This window comes from Lynx canadensis, chromosome A2 (assembly GCF_007474595.2).
Source record: "Lynx canadensis isolate LIC74 chromosome A2, mLynCan4.pri.v2, whole genome shotgun sequence".
NCBI classification, from domain to species: domain Eukaryota; kingdom Metazoa; phylum Chordata; class Mammalia; order Carnivora; family Felidae; genus Lynx; species Lynx canadensis.
The window spans coordinates 17774138-17796700 of NC_044304.2; the positions used below are offsets into that span (position 1 = coordinate 17774138).

Genomic DNA, 22563 nt, shown 5'->3' on the forward strand with positions numbered 1-22563 from the left:
CTCTGCCCCTTCCTCTGCTCGCTGTCTTAAAAATAAATAAATGTTAAAAAAATTTAAAAAAACAACAATAACAAAATAACTATAAGGAAAACAGAATGAGCATATATAAAATTAAGAAACAAAAGAGACACTTCAATCAAATGCAATGTGCATATCTTATTTGGGTCCTGATATGAATAAATCAACTGTAAAAAAAAAATTATGGGAAAATCAGGGACATTTGACCACAACCAGATATTTGGGTGAAAAAAATAATGTACTGTCATTGGTTTTTAGGCAGAAAAAATGGCATTGTAGATAGCATGGGTAGCTTTTTGTCTCTTAGTGATACACAATGAAATACTTATGGATAAAATATGTTCTAGGGGTATGCCACCTAAAAAAAGTCAGCTTTTTTTTAAGGTGGGGAGTGACAGGCAGCGTGACGTGGAACAAGATGGACTAGGAGTTGGTAACTACAGAAGCCAGTGATGGATGACAGACCAAACCAACTGTTCATAAGCTTAGGAGACTTCCTCCAAACTCTGAGGTGGACTATAAATTCAATTTTGTGGAAACAGGACCTTTTCTTGCTCCCAGAGTATATTGCAAAATACTAATACCACTTGCTACTTTTATTACTTGGTATTCAAGTAGGCAAAAAATATAATTTTTTTTTTTTAATTTTTTTTTTCAACGTTTATTTATTTTTGGGACAGAGAGAGACAGAGCATGAATGGGGGGAGGGGCAGAGAGAGAGGGAGACACAGAATCAGAAACAGGCTCCGAGCCATCAGCCCAGAGCCCGACGCGGGGCTCGAACTCACGGAGTGCGAGATCGTGACCTGGCTGAAGTCGGACGCTTAACCGACTGCGCCACCCAGGCGCCCCTATAATTTATTTAAAAAACAAAAACGTAATCACACAAGAGAAATCATCTGCTTACCATCCACTGTAAAACAAAGTGCTCAATTTGTTAGGGTGATTATCTCACTAGGTACAATAACTTCACCTAAAGGGAAAATTCTTCCCCAGAGCATCTTCTTTATGATCCCAACAATGGAAAATTTTCACCTCAGTAAGCTGGCCTCAGGGAGGCTCAGGCTCATCCCTGTTGCCTAGATACCAGTGACATCTCTGGTGCCTACAGAAGGCTCTGGCACCCCTCTGCAAGGGAGACTGGCTAAGGTTCACCAGTCAGCGGTTGCTCCTTCCTCCCACATTCCGCTGCCCAACAGACCCCAGGATAGTATACAGTTGTACCGGTCTGTCACTTACAAAATGGTGAAGCACAGAAGTTCTATTACATCTGCTGACCTGGTTTTTACAATTATCTCAACTCTAGTGCTGGCTCTCATGCATTTGATTTCTTTCTAACAATTCCTGTGAATTCTAAAGTCACAAGGCAGGGGCGCCTGGATGGCTCAGTCGGTTGAGCACCGACTTCGGCTCAGGTCACGATCTCGCGGTCCGTGAGTTCGAGCCCCGCATCGGGCCCCTGTGCTGACAGCTCAGAGCCCGGAGCCTGTTTCGGATTCTGTGTCTCCCTCTCTCTGACCCTCCCCCGTTCATGCTCCATCTCTCTCTGTCTCAAAAATAAATAAACGTTAAAAAAATTAAAAATAAATAAATAAAGTCACAAGGCAAATAAACCAATTGGAGTAACAGTTAACAGTTCAACTGACTTTTTCTCCAAAGAAAAAGTCACTAAGCCATCAACTGGCCTTTCATGTCAAATATGATAAAGTATTCATTTTGCTCGGTTTCTAATTCTGATAGTGGCTAAACTTAAAACAGTAACACCACCACCCTGAAACTTCTCTTCACATACTTAACACCAGGCTACAGGATGCAATTATACGAGCTCCACAGCAGCAACCTATGTAAATAAGCATCTGAGGTCACTTAAATGTAACCCTACTAAAAATGCAAATACTTTAAATACTAGAATTCATCAAAATTACTGTAATCATGGTGCTTTATAAAAAAAAAAATCATAAAGCTGGTGAACTGGAACATTTCTGTTAGCCACTTTTGAAAAGTTTCAGTACTTTTTCTTCAAACTATTCTTTCATTCTTCCAACTATTATTTTATTCTTGGGTTACGTGCAACTACCAAAATGTTTCATTCCAAGCAGTAACTAGTTCTGTTTCCCTGGTACGTAAGAGCACCGGGTTTTCTGTTTTCCACATTTTGTTTTCACAACGTTTGGCCTCATTTGTCTGCTAGTGCAGCTTTCTTAACATAGGAAACTGAGGAAAATGATACAAACCCTTAGAATGCAAGAGACAAAAGCAGTCTTTAAGCCAATGTGAAAGAAATGAAAGCTCACCCACGGCGACGCTTATCACTATTAAAGAAGGCGTCCTCTGATCCATTCTGGGACTTTTTTGGATAACAAGGTGGGCAGATTTCCTCACCGTACACCAGCTGACAGGCCCCAACTGGCACTCAACACTCAAAATGGCTGCACATCTGCCGGCCCCAGGTAAACGGCACCTGAGGCGGTGGGCTGACTCCTCCACCCGCAGACTCAAGGAGAACCCCCCCACCCCCAATAACCCGGGACACCACGGACGCCGCTGTCCTGGGAAGCAATGACCCAGGAGATCGTTCCCCCACAAAGGTCTGAGAAAACCTCCTCAACGACCGGGGTAGATCCTGCACCGCCAAAATACCTGGGAGACCCCTCAATGACCAGAGAAGACTCTGTCCCTCAAAATCAGGGGAGACAGTCTCCCCCCAGTAACCTGAAGAAACAACGCCTCTCTCAAATGATCGGGGGATATCCGGCCCCACAAAGACCCTGAGAGATCCCCTCCGCCCCCAAGATCGCGGGAGAGCCCCTCCCCAAATAACTCGGAGACACTCCTAATGACCAGAGACTTCGCCCCCGAACGGCCCGGAGACATCCTCCACCAAATCTACCAGGGCGGCAGAGCCTTAGGCCGGACAAGGCGGGCGTTACCTGCGGCCTCGGCCCGTCCAGCGGTGCTTCCGTCCTATTGTTTCTCTCCCATCAAGATGGCGGCGGCCGCGCCGAGCCCCGCCCACCGCGCCTCGCTCCCGGAGCCCCTCGCTATTGGCTCACACCGGGAGCCCAGCTCGCGGACTGGGCAGCGCGAAAAGCGCTGTTGCTAGGGCGCCGGGATCGAGGCAGCGGCTTCCGGGAGGGGCGGGGCGAGGAGCGGGGCCAGGGATGGGGCGGAGCCTTGCCTGCTTTCAAGGGGGAGGTCAGGTGGGTGGTAGGGTGGACAGATGGGTTTGGGGCATGTGGGGTGCTAGGGATGCTTGGGTGAACGGATGGCTCAACCAAGTGTCCCATTTTTCCAGAGTCCAAGGGTTTCCCGGGATGTGGGCTTTCCAAGACTAATACTGACGCAGTCTGCAACAAACTGCGAAGTTCTTCACCCTAGCATACGGCGGGACACAGGACTGGATGTGGTTGGATGGAAAGATGGGCAATAGAGTGACTGTAGACGGTGAGCAAAGGAAGGTTATATGCACAGGTGGATGGATGACTGGTTGCAGAGGGGTGGACAGAGGAATGACTGTAGAGTCCTCTGGGGACTGGCAGATGACCCATTGCCAACATAGGCCCTACCAACCTCCACACTGCATGACTTGTCTGAGGCTCATTTGTCCTGGCTCATATGGGTTGGCCAGAAGAGCTCCCACCTGAGTGCATGTCAGTGTAGCTGGCAAATTCGAGGGGGGAGGGAGGTGCTACTGAGAGTGGTCAGAGCCTCCTACCTGATCTCCACTTTTTTGTAAATGAGGCCAACGTTGCAGCCCCATGCTGTACGTGCACTGGGGGGTTGCAGAGGTGTGGATTCATGCATATGCTTATTTATTCAACAGATAGGTACTGAATACCTATACACTGTGCTGGAAATATAGCATTGAACCAAAATGGTTCAAAGGTGGAGGGGGGGGTGGCGGGTGGCTGCCTTTATAGGAATGGGCAAGAATGACTTCCTGTGACCAGCTGATCTCTCTTCGCTTGGAAACACTTTACCTGTGAGTTTCAGGGCTCCATGCCCTTGTGGTTTCCTCTCACCTCACTGGTTCCTCCTCTTTGCCTCCTCTCTCTGTCTACATTATTTCTGTCATAATCTTATCCAGGTTCATGGCTTCAAATTCCACCTCCATGTCCATCACTCCCAAAAGTGTATGTCTAGTCCAGACCCTGAGGGCCACACTCAATGCCCAGCTGTAGACTCTGCATCTGCACTCTGACTTCCACTTGGCATCTCAAATTCAACTTGTGCCACCCTAGCTCTGGCTCATCCCCCAAACACACTCTACCTCACTTCCCCCAGCTCAAAGTGATGACTGCTTAGTCCTTTCTATTGCTCAGACCAAAGGCCTCATAGTACCTCTTAACTACTTTCTTTCCACTTACATTCAAGAAGTCCTATTCCTTCCATGCATCATCTACCCAGGATGAGAGCACTTCTTGCCAGGTCCATGGCTTCCACCCAGCCCAAACCACCACCATCTCTCTCTCTAGGGCAATGTCACGGCCACCTTCCAGTCTCCTGCTGCTGCTCTTGCCACCTGCAGTCCATTCTCCACACACCAGCCTGTAAATGCATAAATCAGAATCCCTCTTGACCTGTTCAGAGCCCTGCAGTAGCACCTGCCCAAGGAAAAGTCAGAGCTGTCAGGGGCCTTATGATCCCCCATTACCTCTGTGGTTGCATCTCCCCTGTTCATCTCCGGCTCTGCTGCTCAGCAGCTCGATTTCTCACATATCACACTCCATGCACTCCCCTGGCTCAGGAGCTGGGCTCCAGGTGTTCCCATACCTGGAATGCTTTCTGCAGATTTCCACAGGACTGTACCCAAATGCCCTCGAAGTCCCTCATTTCAGACTGCAACAGGCACCTTTCAACCAGCACGTGAGATCACCTTTATCCCCTTACGCTGCTCCACTCTTTTCCATAGCAGTTACCTTTTTTATGGAAGCATTTATTATCCTTTATAGGAAGCGTGGTTTCCTCCACTAGAACAAGAGCACTGTGAAGTAAGAATCTCTCTGTTTTAGTCACGGATATATCCTGAGCACCTCAAATACCAAGGAAGCTCCAGAAGTACCTGTTGGCTGACTGAATAAGAATGGCACGTGGTATTAAACGATAAGGGCTATGGAAAAAAATTAAAATGGGGCAGCAGGAGGGAGGTTGGGGCAGGGTGAGAGTACCCCAGATCAAGGCTAGCCCTGCCTGGGTCAGGCCCAAAGGTCCCCACACTCAGCAGGGTTGCTAGGAAGCCCAACCCAGCATTTGCTCCTGTTCCCTGCCTATCGTCACAGAATAAAAAAAGCCCAACAGGCACCAGTCATTCAAGCCCTCACAGATAAGCACTGTCCCACCTTCCTTTGATGACCCACTCTCCCATTCCAATGTTCCTATGTGTGGGGTTGAGGCTGGACAGAGTAGAGTCTCCCTGGGGCAGCCCCGCATTAATTCACTCTTATATTTCTTCCATAAGTGTTTACCAAGGGGTGACCTGGGCTAGACACTAGGTACATGAGAAGAAGGGACACGGCAAGAATTTGAAGGATTTATAGAGTCCTTGCCCCACAGTGAGGAGTGTGGGGAAGTAAAGGATGGATCCAATAGTAAAAACAACAACAACAGCCAAACAAATAAAAACCCAGCTTCATTATGGGCAGTGTGAATAATGAAGAAAAGGAACCAAGCTGATGTCCAGAGTATGGTGTTTATGTCCAATGCAGCAGGAAAGGTATATCTGAGAAGGGGACATCTGAGCTAAGATGAACCTGGAGGCCTGGCTGAGCAGGGAAAGAGAAGCCATTCCAGGAAGATAGCATAACAAGTGCAAAGATCCCCAAGGAAAGAACAAGTTTGGTATGTTGGAGGAATATGAAGAAAGTGGTTGGGTCTAATGGAAGAAACAGCTCAAAGTTCAATGGAAAGCTCAAAGGCATGAAGGAACAGACCACAGACAAGAGATCTGGAGGCCAAATCCAGGCGTCCTATTGTGCAAACAAGAGTTCTAGAAGGAGAAAAAGGGATGGCTGAAATAGAGGCACAAACCAAATAAATGATAGAAGAAAACTTTTCTGACTTGAAGAAAAAGCTGTGTCTGCAGATGGGAGGTACTGGCCTCATTCCCAGGCAGTATGGAAAAGGAAAGACTATAGTGAATTCTTAAACTCCAAGGAGAAAGAGAACATTGTACAAGCTCACAGATAGATAGAACAAGTTACCTACCAAGGAGGAAGGGCCAACTGGCCTTAAACTCTCCCCCGTAACAGGTAAATTATCCTGAAGGGTCAGTCCTCATGCCTGGAGGGAGAAGGTAGCCATTAATGTAACGGAAAAAGTAGTGAAGTTTCCAAATTACCAAGAGAAAAAATGGAATGAATGACATCTTAAAAGAGAGAGAGAAAAGAGGAAAGTAGTAGGTAGTTGGTAGTTTCATATAGTTCAATTGAATAGAAAGATAAAATCGTAAAGTAAAAAATGATAAGCATAAAGGAATTATGGAATGAGCAAACATTCATGATTGCATAATGTCATGATTGGAAATCTAGAAAATCAAAAGGACTTCTTTGAAAACTACTACAATTAATAAGAGAAAATGTTAAGGTAATAAATACAAGAAAAATATGTCAAAAATTTCCTACAAACAAGCCCCTAGAAATCAATAAGAATGAGGAAAATATTCAATTAACAATAACAGAGCTATAAAATATTTAGGAATAATTTATTATGAAAAGTATAGGAATTGTACTAGATGGGAAATTTCCTACAGAAAATTGTATTAAGAGTCTTAGAGGTCGGGGAATGGGGTCAGGATTCATCCATCACTTGAAACTGGACACTTGCCACTTTGGACAAAATTTGGATTTTTTTTACCCTTTTTTTAAAAGTTTTTAAAATGTTTATTTATTTTTGAGAGAGAGAGAGAGGCAGAGCATGAGCGAGGGAGGGGAAGAGAGAGAGACACAGAATCCAAAGCAAGCTCCAGGCTCCGAGCTGTTAGCACAGAGCCTGACCCAGGGCTCGAACTCAACAGCTATGAGATCATGACCTGAGCTGAAGTCAGATGCTTAACCGACTGAGCCAACCAGGTGCCCCTTTAATTTTTGCTTCATGTTTATTTTTGAGAGAAAGAGAGAGAGAGAGAGGTGGAGAGAGATGGAGACACAGAATCTGAACCAGGCTCCAGGCTCTGAGCTGTCAGCACAGAGCCTGACGTGGGGCTCAAACTCACAAGCTGTGAGATCATGACCTGAGCTGAAGTTGGATGCTTAACTGACTGAGCCACCCAGGTGCCCCGGGACACAATTTGGATTTATTAGCAAAGATAAAGGAGAAAAAGGGTATTGGGAGGCAACCAAAAGAACCTCAAAACATGAAAAAATAGTCAAGTTCATCAGAAGGCAAGGAATACAAATCAAAGTTAAAATGTAACAATGGCAAAACTATGGAGAGAATAAAAAGATCAGTGGTTGCCAGGCATTTGAGGGAGAGGGAGAGATGAATAAATGGGTGGAACACGGAGGATTTTTTAGGGCAGTGAAACTGTTCTGTATAATACTATAATGGTGGGCTCATGTCATTATCCATTTGTCAAAACCCATAGAATGTACAACAGAAAGAATGAACTCTATGTAAACTCTGGACTTCGGTTGATAACAGGTCAATATTGGTTCATTGATTCTAACAATCATACCACACTGATGTGGGATGCTGATGGTGAGCAAGGCTGTGTGTTGGGGCAAAGAGGTGATATATGGGAACTCTGTACTTTCTGCTCAATTTTGCTATGAACCTGAAACCACTCCTTTAAGAAAAGGCTATTAAATTTAACATTTTTTAATGTTCATTTATTTATTTGGAGAGAGAGAGAGAGCACAAGTGGTAGAAAGGCAGAGAGAAGAAGAAACGGAATCCCAAGCAGGCTCTGCACCATCAGTGCAGAGCCCAATACAGGCTCAAACTCACGAACCTCGAAATCATGACCTGAGCGGAGATCAGGAATCGACTGTGCCACCCAGGCACCCCAAGGCTATTAATTTTTTTTAAATGTTTATTTATTTTGAGAGAGAATGGGAGAGCGCGTGCGTGCGCGCGCGCGCACACACACACACACACACACACACACACACACGAGAGCTGGGGAGGGGCAGAAAAAGAGGGAGAGAAAGAATCCCAAGCAGGCTCTGCGCTGTCAGCACACAGCCCCATGTGGGGCTTGATCTCATGAACGATGAGATCATGACCTGAGTCAAAATCAAGAGTCAGACGCTTAACTGACTGAGCCACCCAGGCACCCTGGCTATTAATTTTTTTTTAAGAAGAGAAACAAGGTAAGTCACTTTATATTTAGTAAACTAGCAAAAGTTAAAAAGAACTGCACCAACTCTTGCTTTCCAGGATGTAAGGAAAAGGATTTGTCCCAACATTATTGACAAAGACTGGTTACAACCTTTTGGAAAGCAATTTTGCAAACCCCAGTAAAATAAAAATGCAAACGCCTTTAAACCCTATAGTCGCAAACTTTGGACTCTCACTTATAGAAATAAAAGCACTGAGATGTGGGCTATATGGTCAGGGATATTTATTGCTACATCATGGGTAGTGGGAAAAAATTGCAAAGTGATGGCCCATCCACAAGGCCATGGTTAGGAACATTTTGGTGCCTTCACACTGTTCTGGCTACTATGCTATGTAACAAATTACCCAGCTTTAGTGGCTTAAAACAGTTACATTTATTTTGCTCACAAATCTGCCGTTTGAGCAAGATTCAGCAGAAACTGTTCTCTGCTGCATCCGTTTGGGCAGCTTGAAAGCTGGGGCTGAAATCATCCAAAGCTCCTCACTCTAGGTGTAGCTGTCAGCTGAGGCTTGAGCTGAGACCTGAAATGCCCACGCGTGGCCTCCATGTGCCCTGGGCCTCCTCACAACTTGGTGGCTAGATTCCAAGGATGGTTGTCCCAAGAGAGAAGAAGCCAGGTGGAAGCTGTATCCCCTTTCTAACCTAGACTCAGAAGTCGCAGTGTCTTTTCTGCCTCATTTTATTCATTAGAAGCAAAGTCACTAAGTCTGGGATATATGTTCAAGGAGAGGGAAATTAGACTCCACCTTTCACTGGAGAAGTACCAAAAAGTCTGGGGACAGAGTTTTGTTTTTGTTTTTGTTTTTAATTTTTTTAATGTTTTTAATTTTTTATTTTTGAGAGAGAGACACAGAGTGCGAGCGGGGGAGGGCCAGAGAGAGAGGGAGACACAGAATCCAAAGCAGGCTCCAGGCTGTGAGCTGTCAGCACAGAGCCCGACTTGGGGCTCAAACCGTGAGATCATGATCTGAGCCAAAGTCAGATGCCAACTGAGCCACTCAGGCACCCCTGTTTTGTTTTTTTTTTTGTTTTTGTTTTTGTTTTTGTTTTGTTTTGTTTTTGAGAGAAAGGCACGAGAGGGGGAGAGGGGAAGAGGGGCAGAGGGAGAGAGAGAAAGGACCTTAAGCAGGCTCCATGCTTAGCGTGGAGCCCAACACAGGGCTCGATCCCATAACCCTGGGAACATGACCTGAGCCAAAATCAAGAGATGGATGCTCAACCGACTGAGTCACCCAGGTGTCCCTTGGGGACAGGTTTTTTAAAATTTTTTTTTCAACGTTTATTTATTTTTGGGACAGAGAGAGACAGAGCATGAACGGGGGAGGGGCAGAGAGAGAGGGAGACACAGAATTGGAAACAGGCTCCAGGCTCCAAGCCATCAGCCCAGAGCCTGACGCGGGGCTCGAACTCCCGGACCGCGAGATCGTGACCTGGCTGAAGTCGGACGCTTAACCGACTGCGCCACCCAGGCGCCCCCTTTGGGGACAGGTTTTATGTCATCATCAAAAAGAAGGAATTGGAATAACACCACTTGAATTGGAGGGCTTGAAACAAGTTGAGATGAATGAGAAAAGAAAGATGCAGAAAAGTGGGTACAAAATGGCCTAATGTACACAACAAAGGCAAACCACTCTATGTCAGTGTAAGTTGACCCATGTACATCACAGGTTTGGACTCCATTTATTTGCATATTTTTCCCATAAATACAGTACAGTACTGCATATGTATTTTCTCTTATGATTTTCTTTCCTCTAGCTTACTTTATTGTAAGAATGGAGTACATAATACATATAACATGCAAAATGTGTCGATCAACCATTCATGTTATTGGTAAGGCTTCTGGTCAACAGTAGGCTATTAAATTAAAAACATTTTTAATGTTTATTTTTGAGAGAGAGAGAGAGAGAGAGAGAGAGAGAGAGAGAACACAAGCGGGGAAGGGGCAGAGAGAAGGAGACACAGAATCCGAAGCAGGCTCTGGGCTCTGAGCCGTCAGCACAGAGTAGGCTATTAAATTTTTGAGGAGTCAAAAGTTATACATGGGGTTTTTTTGACTGTGCAGAGGGTTGGTGCCCCCTAACCTCCGTGTTGTTCAAGGGATAAAGGATAAAGACTGTGCTAAGACCCAGCAGTTAGGATGGGTTCTCCCTTATGCATTTAATTATAGGTGTTTATATCACCATATGAAGAAAGTGGCTATTTATTTGTTGTTGTTTTTTAAGTAAGCTCTACACCCAATGTGGGGCTTGAACCCCCCACCTGGAAATCAAAAGTCACATGCTCCACTGACTGAGCCAGCCAGGTGCCCCAAGAAAGTGTTTTTTTAGAGAGGCATGTTTAAGTGGTTAAGGATCAAGAAAATCGAGGTAATGACCACCTCATATTAAGCCAAGACAGAGCAGGCAGGAATGACTGAAGAGCCGCAGGGACACTGCAGGGCGCCAGGAGTGTTTGGCCTGTGAGAAATCGTTGAGCGGAATGTCTTTGTTTTATGCACCTTTCGGTATTAGTTATATTCCACACTTTGAAAATTTTTTAAATTAAAAAAAAAAAAAAGGCAAAGCAAAGCAAACACTGCAGAAGGTTCCCAGTGGGTGGAGAGTGAGGAGCCCAGGGGAGGGATCCCAGCCCAGACCACTGGACACTCAGCTCAGCACAGTGTCCCAGGTGGAGGTATAAACCTGGGGTTGAGCAGCATGGAGATAACACCCAAAGCCACGCTGCTTCTAACAAAATGCTGAAGGGTCCCAGGGTGGGGAGTGGAGTGGAGCCCTCCCTGGGACACTCAACATTTAAAAAAAAAATTTTTTTTTTAATTTTTATTTTTGAGAGAGTGAGAGAGAGACAGAGTGAGAGCAGGGGAGGCACAGAGAGAGAAGGAGACACAGAATCCAAAGCAGGCTCCAGGCTCCGAGCTGTCAGCACAGAGCCCAACGCGGGGCTTAAACCCACGAACCGTGAGTTCATGACCTGAGCCGAAGTCGGACGCTTAACCCACTGAGCCACCCAGGCGCCCCCCCTGGAACACTCAACATTTAACTGTAGTCTGAGTTAAAGCTGGCAACAGAGGTGAGAAGAAAACCAGGAGAACTGGATGTTCCCGAGAAGGTGGTCGGTCCTTGAAGCACGAGGGAGGAGTCCATTGTGGTGACTTCAGCTAAGACTCTGGGGAGCCAGCATGTGCTTTGGCTCCGCTCTTGTAAATCTCTGGGGACTGCGGTGCTGTACTGTGGCCAGAACAGGAGGTGAGGAGGCGACTATAGGGAAGTCTCAAGTCTTTTGCCATGAAAAGAGAACAGTGGGGCAGGAGCTAGGGGGGCACATGGGGAACGGAGGAGGAGCCCGGGGCTTCTGACCCATCGTTTCTGTGTTCTTTAAAGATGAGGTGAGGCCATTGCTGAGGGGGCAGGGGCACAAAAGGTTAGAGGATGAGCCAAGGGCCAGGCAGCGAGCACTGCAAGGGGCCTGGAGATGAAGCGTGGCGGGGGTTGCTGAGCAGAGACCTTGTCTCTGGGGTGCAAGTAGCTGGGCCCCAGGCAGGGATCTGCCAGGGCGAAAGAAGTTGTCCAAAAGTGGAGGAGTGAGAGTTGGACCAGAAGATGGAGGCAGCCTTTCTGTGCTAGAGATCCCAGTTGGGGACCACTTTGTTCTTCCCACACAGCCCTGGCCTGGGATTGAGGAAGGGAGGGCTCCTCTCTGCTGGGGCCAGGGCCAGGGCCAGGGAAAGGGTCGGGAGGGAGTGTGTGGGTAGAGCTGTTCTGGGGTCAGCTATCTATCAGAAACCCTTCCCTGCCTGTTCCTTAAATCAAGCTGGCCATTCTCCATCAACTCCACCCCCCGGGGCCCAGGGCTCCCAAGGTCCCCAGTGTCAGAGGGTTGTACAGGCAGCTCCAAGCCCAGTTCAGAACATGATGTTCCCACCAGGGCAGGGGCAGGACTCAGGTCCCCCACAACCCTACCTCCTCCCCTGCATCCATAGCTCTGGGAAGTATGCCAGTTGGGGAGGGGCTGGCTGCAAATCACTCCCGATTTTGTTGTTGTTGTTATGGAACAAAAGGCAGGAAAATTACCAAGAAAAGGCTCCCACAGGACCAAGATGGAGGCAGCTCCTAGCACATTGTCCTGGACACACACCTCGTCCTCACCATGTGCAGGCTGCGAAGAGCCACAAAGGACACTGGAAATTCCCATTGTGCTGGAAGGCCGCCTGGTCTCAGCGAGCCCTACTCTGGCACTCTTAATGTACCTTTGCCTTCACTTTGTAAACCTGGCCCATGACCAGTTCCCAGGCGCAAGGCTAGCCCTCCTGGGATATAAAACTAGCTTTACCCATTTTTCAGGTATGAGAATAACTCACATAGGTTTTCAGTTGTGAGGCCAGTTCTCTGTCAGGGAGTGGGCCTGCTTTTTGCTGTGAGCCAGAGATGCCCAGCTTAAAGTGATCACAAGGGAGAGACCATACCAGCCACTGAACCCCAGCCCCCTACTGTGGTTGGGCCTAGGCCCAGCCCAGGCAGGTGAGGGGCTGGACTGGAATTCCACTGGGCCAAGGCATGTAGGCAAAGCCAAGGGCAGTGGAGTGGATGCCCTCCAATAGCCTGCTTCCTTCTTTACAGAGGAGGAAGCCAAGGTGCTGGAGGGTCTCCAACTCCTCATCTGACCAGCCTTAGCCTGGAGCTGCCAGTCCAGTGGAGCCATCTTGAGTTCTGAAGGGTCAGTGCCCTGAGTTGGGGGGCTGGGGGTCATGTGCTTTCTGTCTCCCAGCTCTGTCCTTGTTAGGAGAGCACTCTGGCTTCCAGAGCTGGAAGCTTCAACAGCCCCTCATCTGGGTCATATGAGTCTGTATGTGGCCTCATTTTGCTTCCTCGGCATGGGGCTGTGGGCCAGCTCTGGGACAGGACGCCAGGAGTCCAACGTGGCTCATGTGCGATTCCATCTTGCTTGGGATTGATGCACATCTGCCCCAAAGGCCTCTGCCCTGATTGTCCTACAGATCCGAGCCTTGGCATCAGGTCCCCCACTCCTCCAGCTGCCCAGGCTGGGCTCATGGCAGGCATGGGAGAGTGTGCTGCAGATGTCCCCTCGAGCCTAGGCCTTTCACTTTCAAAGTGAAAATGTCCAGGCTAGCTATGCTTGGATGTTATGCTGGAAAGTGCTGGTTTGCTTGTCTGGTGGGTCTAGACTTAAGCTTTTCCTTTTTACCAGTTTGCCAGAAAAATAACCAGCTGCAAATCCCTGCTTCCTCATTCTGGGGGCCTGAGGACCTGGCCAGAAAGGAGATTGCTGGATCTGGCTTTCTGCAGAGCACACAGTGACTTTTGACCCTTGGCTCAGTGCAATTCTGCACAGGGAGGAAGTGGTAGGGCGATGGCCAAGAACGCCATGGAGATTTGGCTGGTACTATTTAGACCTCCTTCCCCAACAGCTGACCGGCAAATGCCCACCCTTCTGCCTATCAGGATGGACTGATTGGTGGGGTCAGGTCCTGGCTTTCCTAGTGTCTGTGGGTAGCTCCTTTGGTTTCACACTCCAGCCTGGGCAGCCTCCTGCCCTCTAGTCTACAAATGGGTTGGGCACTGCTTGACTTATGCACTTAAAGACAAGCCAGATAACTGGTTTGATAGAAGAGAAAGAAGTTCTCACAGGAGCAAGGATTCTGGTTGGGAAGAACTCAAAGAAAAAGGGGTAGAAATGTCACACAGTAGAAACAAATTTCAGAAAAGTTTGATTTTTTAGCACATGACATTACAAAATGCAACCTAGACCCAAAAGGCATCTCTGGCCAAGTTTCACCATGATGTTTAGGATGACTAGGATGACGGTGACAATTTCTGAGGAGTCCCTACCTGGAGGGAGTCTCCTTCAAATCTCAAATCTAGTCTTTCTCCTTTTACAGTGCCTCAGATGCTTGTGTAACCAGAATGGTGTGATGTGGGCTAGAGCAGTGAGGGGTAGTGCATGCTTGGCACTCACTTTACGAAGAGGCAATGGCAGCCCTGAAGGAGAAAAACAGCATGACCAAGGGAAGCAATAAGGTATTGGGAACATGATCATCCTTGAAATAGGAGATCCGGGCTGCTGCCTGTGAGTCTGGAAACATGGGCTCCATCATCAGTGGAAGAAAGGTCCAGAATGCCTTGGTGAATCTTACTATCATTGTTCTTGCTAATTCCTGGAGTTTAAACACAGTGTCAGGAATGTCCACAGCAGGTCACCAAAATGTGCTCAATGAATAAATAAACTGAGTTCAGACCGAATTTCTAACACTCTCATTTAGAACTTGGGTAATACTCATCTAAATTCACAAGTGGTTATTATTCAGTATGTTCCTGGTCAACACCCTGCATTTTATCTGCATATCCCCCATATAACCAGGTAACAGTATCTGTGCCGTCATCTGTGACGGAGCATTTGTCTGTAGAGGAGATGGGTAAAGGAAGCAAAATTTATACTTAACATGATGCCTTATGAGACAACCACAGATTCCTTAATCACAATATAAGTAAACTGTTTTAATTCTGTTATAAAATGAATGCACTAAGATCACCGAGGATATATTCAGGTACCTTTGATGGGGCAAATTCAGAGCTTCATGTTAGAACATTCAAGAAAGCAAAGTCCTCAAGTGACATGTACTCTGAGACTGTGAACAATATGATCTTAACATTGTCCTGGCGCTTAATAACTGTTCATAGCAACACCACCACTAAAACCACAAAGGCCAAACCATTTAATTTTAAAGGCCATTTTGGCTTTGAGAGAGTTCAACTACTAGTTTCTTGAGCCCCAAGGGGATATTTTGTATGTTCACCCACTACTTGACACTTGTGTACCACCAGGTCAAGGCAAGATCAAACTGGAACACGATTTTATCGTAGAACAGCTTCTTTTGGTCACTTGGAAAGAAACTGCAGGCACACTGAGTTATCACAGAATCATCACTAGTTCTTGTTACAGCCACGTTACCGAGAAGGAAATGGTAGAAGTAACACTGTCAGACAGGAGTTTTCCGCTGAGCCTCATTGGTGAGTTTATCTTCCCTGCAAGGGATATACTGGATGCCCTTCCACACCATCTTCAACAACTCAAATACCATGCTGTCATAGTTAATTTTATGTGTCAAGTTGACTGGGCCATGGGGTGCCTAGATATTTGGTCAACCATTGTTCTGGGAGTTTCTGTAAGGGTGCTTTGGGATGAAATTAACATTTAAATCAGTAGATTAAGTAACGCACATTGCCCTCCCCAATGTGGGTAGGCCTCATCAAATTAGTTGAAGGCCCAAATATAACACAAGGACTGACACTCAAGTAAGAGAATTTTCCTGCCTGCCTTCAAACTGGGGCATTAGCTCTTCCTGAATCTTGAGCCTGCCAGCCTCTGGAAAGGAACTACACTATCAACTCTTATGGTTCTTAACCTTTCAGATTCAGACTAGAATTTAATCATCAGCTCTCCTTGGTCTATAGTTTGCCAGCTCATCATGCAGATCATGAGACCTGCCTGCCTCCATAATTGCATGAATCAATTCCTTATAATAAATCTCTTTACACACACACACACACAAAATCCTTATTGGAGAACCCTAATACATATTCCCAGGTCTCCTCTCTAATTTTCAAGAGCTCACATCCCAATCCCAACAATGTATCTGCCAGATGGGTACTATTATGGCCTGGAACCCTGAAATGAGAGGACAAACAACACAGGGCTGCACCAGAAAGTCAGACATGATTTGTCAGCCTTTATTAACCAAGAGCAAAGCCGAGCCCTAGAGTTTCCTTTTAAAAAAACCCAACCTTGTTTATGGCAAACAATGATTTAATTATATGTTCAATACTACAGAGCAAGAATTGATCACTTTCTAATCACTCATTCTTCTGAGATTAAAATGTAAGTGTAAAACAGTTAAAATAAGATTGTCCCCAGTGATTTAAAAACAATTCCAATTGACAGACATTTCAAACACTATGTGTAGAACTCAGGACCAAAAAAAAGACCTTAAAACATTTTACCTTTGAGGTAGCACAATAATGCTGAATTAGATTTCTTTTATTACAATGAGCTTAAGAAAACAATGAGGAATCTACCTTTTGCTCAAGGTGGGCTAAATGGTTTTCTGCAAATCCCCCATGAGGTTAGTGACAGTTTTCTTTTTTTCTTTTTCTTTTTTTTTTTTTTTTAACGTATAAAGATAGCCCTGCAGTGTGTAAAAGGAAACCCACAGGGGAAGGCTGCTTCCCATAAAATAGACATTAGAATCATTGAGGAACGTCAGCAGTCAAGACAGGAGGAACAAGAGGTAATTGTAGTGAAAAACCAAACAACTTGTATCTTGTCAAGAATGGTTTACAAGTACGTGTCAAGAACAAAAATTTCAACATTAGCCCACTGAAAACAAAAATTAAAAGATGACGTTCATGGGTCTTTTCCCTTCTTCTCTGTGCAAAAATGCTTTCACTTTTTTGAAATGAGAGAAGATTGTTTCTACACTGCGACATGACATGGAAATTTTGTGTGCCCAGGGTGCTGCTGGGCACCAGTGGCACTTCTCACTGACTACCATTGTGAGCAGAGAATCTGGGCAATAAGAGGATGAACATGACCCCTCCTGGCTACAGAGCCATTTCTTGCCACTTTGCTGCTGAATTCACTCATTAAACTGCTCAAAGAAAAACTGCACTCTCACTTGAGAATCTATAGCACTTATATATAAAGACTATCATCTAAGAGGATAGCCCACATCAACCCTTTCTTCAGAGAATACAGCCAAAAGAAGAGAGTGGGTGTGATAAACTGAGGCCAGAAGGAAGGATAACACTGTAGGTTGGACCTCAAGGCTCTCAGGAATATTCTTTACCATCCCAAACAATAGCTAAAATCCAGGAAAGAGGGCATGAAGCTCTAACCCATGGAAGAGAACAATATAAAACAATTAACACAGGGATCTCTTCCTAATATGCTCCTCCCCTTGAGGCTCACCCAACAGTTCAGGGCTTGCCTGACATAATGTGGACACTGGAGCCCTCAGCTGAGCTTGGTCTGCCACCTTTGAATCTCCATGCTGCAAAGAGAACTGGGACACTGTCAGACTCCTGGCACCTTGGTAATGGCTGTATCCTATTTCATTCACCCTGGTCCTTTTAAGGTCTTCCTCAAGCCAAACCCCCAAAGGGCCCTGTATGCAGTGAGGGTTTGGACTCATGATCTATATATCAATCTGTAGTTAGAGCAGGAGGACTTAAGACTGATGGATTTTACTCTGTAAAACAGCAACCATCAGTGAGTTGGGGGTATCAAAGAGGCTTCTGTGAAGAGGAAGACTGAACTGGGATGTGCAAGGAGGCAGGCTGAAAAGGCCCATGCCTAGCAGCCTGCAGGAGTGACTCTGGCACTAAGCTCACAGCCAGCCCTAACTAAAGCTGGCATGGGGGGTACAAAGAGGGCATCTGCTCAGTATTTAAACAGTGTCCTTACATAGTTGGGGCCAGACCTCTGTGACGCTCCTAAAGCTCAATGTACCTGCCACTTTTGCAATAAACAGGGGTGATTCCTGTCTGCTAAAGTGCAAGATCTGCTTTCCTAACTTACTTGATAATAAAGCAACACCCTGGAGAAGAACAACCTTGGAAAATCGTGGGAAAAACCACATGGGCTTTCCCAGTGCTAGCTGCCTGTTTTGGGGTATTAGTTACAACCTCTCACGATTCTGAGACCTGCGATGCAGGCTACCTAGGGCAGTGTGAAAAGAGTCCTTCTGCTTTCACATCACAGAATGCAAGAAAAAGGGAGAATTACCAAAGTTGCGGTAGGTCACCCTTCCGGAAATCTCTCCACCACACTGTCCATGGCAAAAGCAGAGAGCCTGGCTTATGTGGACAATGGAAGTGACATGTGGGCTCCATCACTATCTATAACAGGAATGACTCAAGCCCCAGCATGTGATCTCTTAGGGATCTATTGAGTGACACAAATTTAAAAAATAAATCATTTGGGAAGGGCCTCTTGATTTAATATAAACTTGGCTACAACATTCAAATTATCTCTATGCAGCCTTCACACTACTCTTAGGACCTCTTGTAGTTTCTTGATTCTAAGTCATTGTGAAGGAAAAAAAAATCCATTCTGAAATATATTTAATTAGGATAATTCATCAGCATTCTACCTGATAGAATTAAAAGGCTAAAAAAGTTTTAAAATAAGCTAAATTACTTTCCCCTGGGGTTAATAATTGGAACCCCAAATATCCCAACACCTTAATTAGAAAGGTTTTTACAGTAATTCTATGAAATTGTGAGTAATTCTGATTTTTAAAAACAAAGCGTTGATCTTCAGGATGAATGCCTGAGTCAGCTGACAAACTGATACACGCGAATAGGTCTAATAAGAATTCCCTAAACACAGAAATAATTTTTTTTTATTTCAAAAAAAAAAAATAGCTGCTTCTTCTTTAAAGAGTTTAAAATTGATAGTTCAACAGCAAAGCTATGTGATAACACCGTAGTAGAAGGAAAGGGCTCTCTTTGTAGTAGTACAACCTCTTGCTGGCACACCGCCATTAGTTGGTAGGGACAACTGGGAACAAGATGGCAGGAGTCGCCCAGGGAAGTATTTGGGTCAGATAAAGTGATGGCACGTCCAGACCCTGGCTCCTTAGAAATGCATAGTGATTCACTCATGCAAACTGCACAGAGATAAATAAAACAAAACAAAACCTACTAAAACAGAACAAAACACCCCAACCCAGGAAACCTTCCCTGGCTCTCTGCTACGTGAAGAATGTGCTGAACCCAAATTTTCTGCTCTAACACACGTCCTCATGACCAATCGGTGTGCCCTGGTGCACTGACCTGCTGGGCCCTGGGCAGGGCCCTTTCCTAAACAGCACTGTGAGTTTGGAGACAGCTGTCACGGGTATAGCTGTCAGCAGACAGTACAACGCCACAGGACCACAGACCTCGGTCCTACCAGCTGCCATTTTCTACTGTAAAACCAAAGGCTACAATTGTGAACAAACGTGTGGACTTTCTCAAAGGACAAAGGAGAAGATCGAGGGCTACAACATTTCCTCCCTTGAGAAAGGTCGGGGGTGGGTGTCTACAGTTATACACAGGTTTGTGCAGACCTGTGGTGACTTCCAACAGCAACAGTAGCAGCCAGAGAGGAAAGGAAGATGATTACACTTTGGACTTTGTATCAGGCACTTAAATTGTTGGAGAGACATGCCGTTTTGAACCAAAGGTGTGACAACTGGGTTGGAATAATCATTACAAGTGGTCTAATAATGGGCTTTCAGAAGCAAAGTGGAGGAGGTATGGGTCGAACCTCTGCCCATCTTTTAGTGCTGACTTTCAAGTTTTCTAAATGCCCACGGCCATAGCAATGGCAGTGGCGGTGGCAACAGCAGGAACAGTTCTGTTGTGTCTGTCTTCTGTGTGTGTTCTGTGGCTGACCAGAAGGTTTTGGTGTCACACTGAGAAGGCTCTGTGGTGTGTGGCACACCTACTGCCCGGGATCAATCAAATCCATGCTGGAGCCAAACATCTTCACCAGTTGTTCCTCGTAGTGTGAGATGTTTCTCTTCATGATGTCCATACACGGCCCCAGAAGCCTCTCAAATGCTTGCACGTCCATAACTGCATTGTTAAAAAGAGGTGCACGAGAGAATGAATTCTCTACATCATTAATTCAAAGTCATTTCCCACATGCAAACTTTTTTTCTTTTTAATTTTTTAAAATGTTTTTCATTTATTTTTGAGACAGAGAGAGACAGAGCGTGAGCAGCGGGGGGGGGGGGGGCAGGGAGAGAGAGGGAGACACAGAATCTGAAGCAGGCTCCAGGCTCTGAGCTGTCAGCACAGAGCCCGACGCGGGGCTCAAACTCACGAACTGTGAGATCATGACCTGAGCTGAAGTCGGATGCTTAACCGACTGAGCCACCGAGGCACCCCGCTAACTTTTTATTAAATATACCCATTCATGTTACAGGGGATAAGACTGTGGGATCCTGGGCACTTGGAAAAAGGAGGGATGTTTCTACGTTGAGTACAGCCTGACTGTGTCATCTCGGTTTGTAACTTTGCAGAGCCTGGCAGCACCTTTCTCTTGATCCCTACAGAATCCTGGACACCTGCCTCCATTTCTGCTCTTTTCACAGGCTATACTGCTGTATTACTAAAGGATATATACCCATTTCTAGTTGGTCCCACAAGCTGTTCATGCCTGGATGTGTGAGAGAACTGGTGGAGTCAAGGCTTGCTGCTGGGAAAAAAATACTGCATGTTAGAAAAAAAAAGTATTATGCATAAAGAATTTATTTTTCTTACCTAAGCATTTGACGTCTCCCACTGCATAAGCTGAAGCAGCTCTGGGTTTGTTGGTGACCAGTGCAAGCTCTCCAAAGTACTGCCCCTTATGGCAACGGGCAATCTCGACCTCCTGGTTCCCACCATCCTTGTTTGCTTTAGTCTAGGGCAGGTGGAAAACATGACCTAGACTGATTCCAGAATCACAGCTGGACATGTCCAGTCACACACACTTGCAGTCCCGTCTCAGTACACTTAACACAATTATTTAGACATTCACTCTGCAGAGACGCTAACTGCACCATGTAAACTGCATGGGCTAATTAGTCTCTGGTTTAATTAGAGGAGCTGGCTTTTACCTCGGGCTTCATCCAATTCCTAACAACCTTTCAGAGGTAATGGATAAATATCAAGAGGTAAAGAGCAGACCATTTTCTTTGGAAGATATATATATATATAATATATAATATATAATATAATATTATATATATAATATTAAGATATACTACACGATTATATAACATCAGTATATTATATATTAACATAAATATATTTATTATGTATTTTTATTTATTATACATACATATATGTATATGAATGCTCTCTTTTTGGTAGATGCTGACTTCTGAGGCACAAGGGAAAAGACAGGTCATTTGCAAATTCCTTCTAAATGATGTCAATGTTTCTCTTAGGTAAAGTCACAATCCTAGGCTACTTCTTGATTTGAGATCATGTCTTTCTTGGCCAATACTTCACAGTGACAAATTTTCTTTTTAGGTACTGTCTACATCTTAAGTTAGTGGTTCCCAAGGCACCTGGGTGGCTCAGTCAGTTAAGTGTCCAGCTCTTGATTTCAGCTCAGGTCATGATCTCATGGTTCGGTTCCTGAGTTCACGCCCCAAGTTGAGGTTCATGTACAGCCTGGCACTGGACTCAGCACTAACAAGCCTGCCTGGGATTCTCTCTCTCCTCTCTCTCTCTGCTCCTCCCTCATGCACACATGCACACTCTCTTTCTCAAAAACAAACTTAAAAATAGTTTAGGGGCGCCTGGGTGAGGGCTCAGTCAGGTGAGCATCTGACTTTGGCTCAGGTCATAATCTCATGGTTCGTGGGTTCGAGCCCCGCCTCGGGCTCTGTGCTGAGTGCTCAGAGCCTGGAGCCTGCTTCGGATTCTGTGCCCCCCTCTCTCTCTGCCCCTCCCCCGCTCATGCTCTGTCTCTCTCAAAAGTGAATAAAGATTAAGAAAAATGAAAAAAAAATAGTTTAAAGACTTGGACGTAAATTTAAAAAATAAAAAAAAAAAAACAGTTTAAGTTAGGGGTTTCCCCCCCTACCACCACACATTTTTTTAGAGGAGCTGAGTAACTAAAAACAATTTTTTATAATGTTCAACCTGGAAATTTAGTGGTTTAACTTTGTATTAAGAAATCGAGCAGGTTGTAATTTATGCTTATCAAATTACTGAAAATAATGTACTATATTATATTTAATATCTAGAGGTTTTTTGTTTGGTTTTGCTTTTTTTTTTTTTTTTTTTTACAAATCCATTTGCCAAGCTAAGCAATAATTTGTTTAAGTAAAAAGATTATTTAGAGTTTATTTATAAGAATTAGTCTCAATCTTTAAGAGCTACTTTAAGTTATAGGCAAATAACCCTCCTTGCACACTACTGCCCTGACCTGTTTGCTCTGCAGTTGATCTGCTCCATTGGAGCCAACACTCCACTTCCAATTTCTGTAGCATTCTCTGGGGCTGCAGACACGTTTGTGCCCACCTAGTCGCTTCTCCAGAGTAGCATTTACCACATGGTCATGTGAACACCAGCCCCCTGAGGGTTTTGTTACAATGCAGATTCTGATTCAGTAGGTCTGGGGCAGAGTCTAAGATTGCATTCCTGACA

General features: G+C 45.4%; 2 protein-coding genes across 3 annotated transcripts in view; both read right to left on the minus strand.

Moving 5' to 3' along the window:
• The window catches only part of IP6K2 (inositol hexakisphosphate kinase 2), a 30655-nt gene extending 27612 nt beyond the window's left edge, over positions 1–3043 (minus strand). Inside the window, exon 1 of the mRNA XM_030306697.1 lies at positions 2949–3043. The gene's annotated coding sequence lies outside the window, so the exon portion shown is untranslated. The remainder of the gene's footprint in view (positions 1–2948) is intronic.
• A 13037-nt stretch (positions 3044–16080) lies between these two features.
• The window catches only part of PRKAR2A (protein kinase cAMP-dependent type II regulatory subunit alpha), a 113602-nt gene continuing 107119 nt past the window's right edge, over positions 16081–22563 (minus strand). For both annotated transcript variants that reach the window (XM_030306698.1, XM_030306699.1), the window contains exons 10-11: positions 20683–20824; positions 16081–19992 (exon numbers count right to left, since the gene is read on the minus strand). In XM_030306698.1, coding sequence (XP_030162558.1) covers positions 19859–19992; positions 20683–20824 — 276 coding nt within the window. In that variant the 3' untranslated portion in view covers positions 16081–19858. The remainder of the gene's footprint in view (positions 19993–20682; positions 20825–22563) is intronic.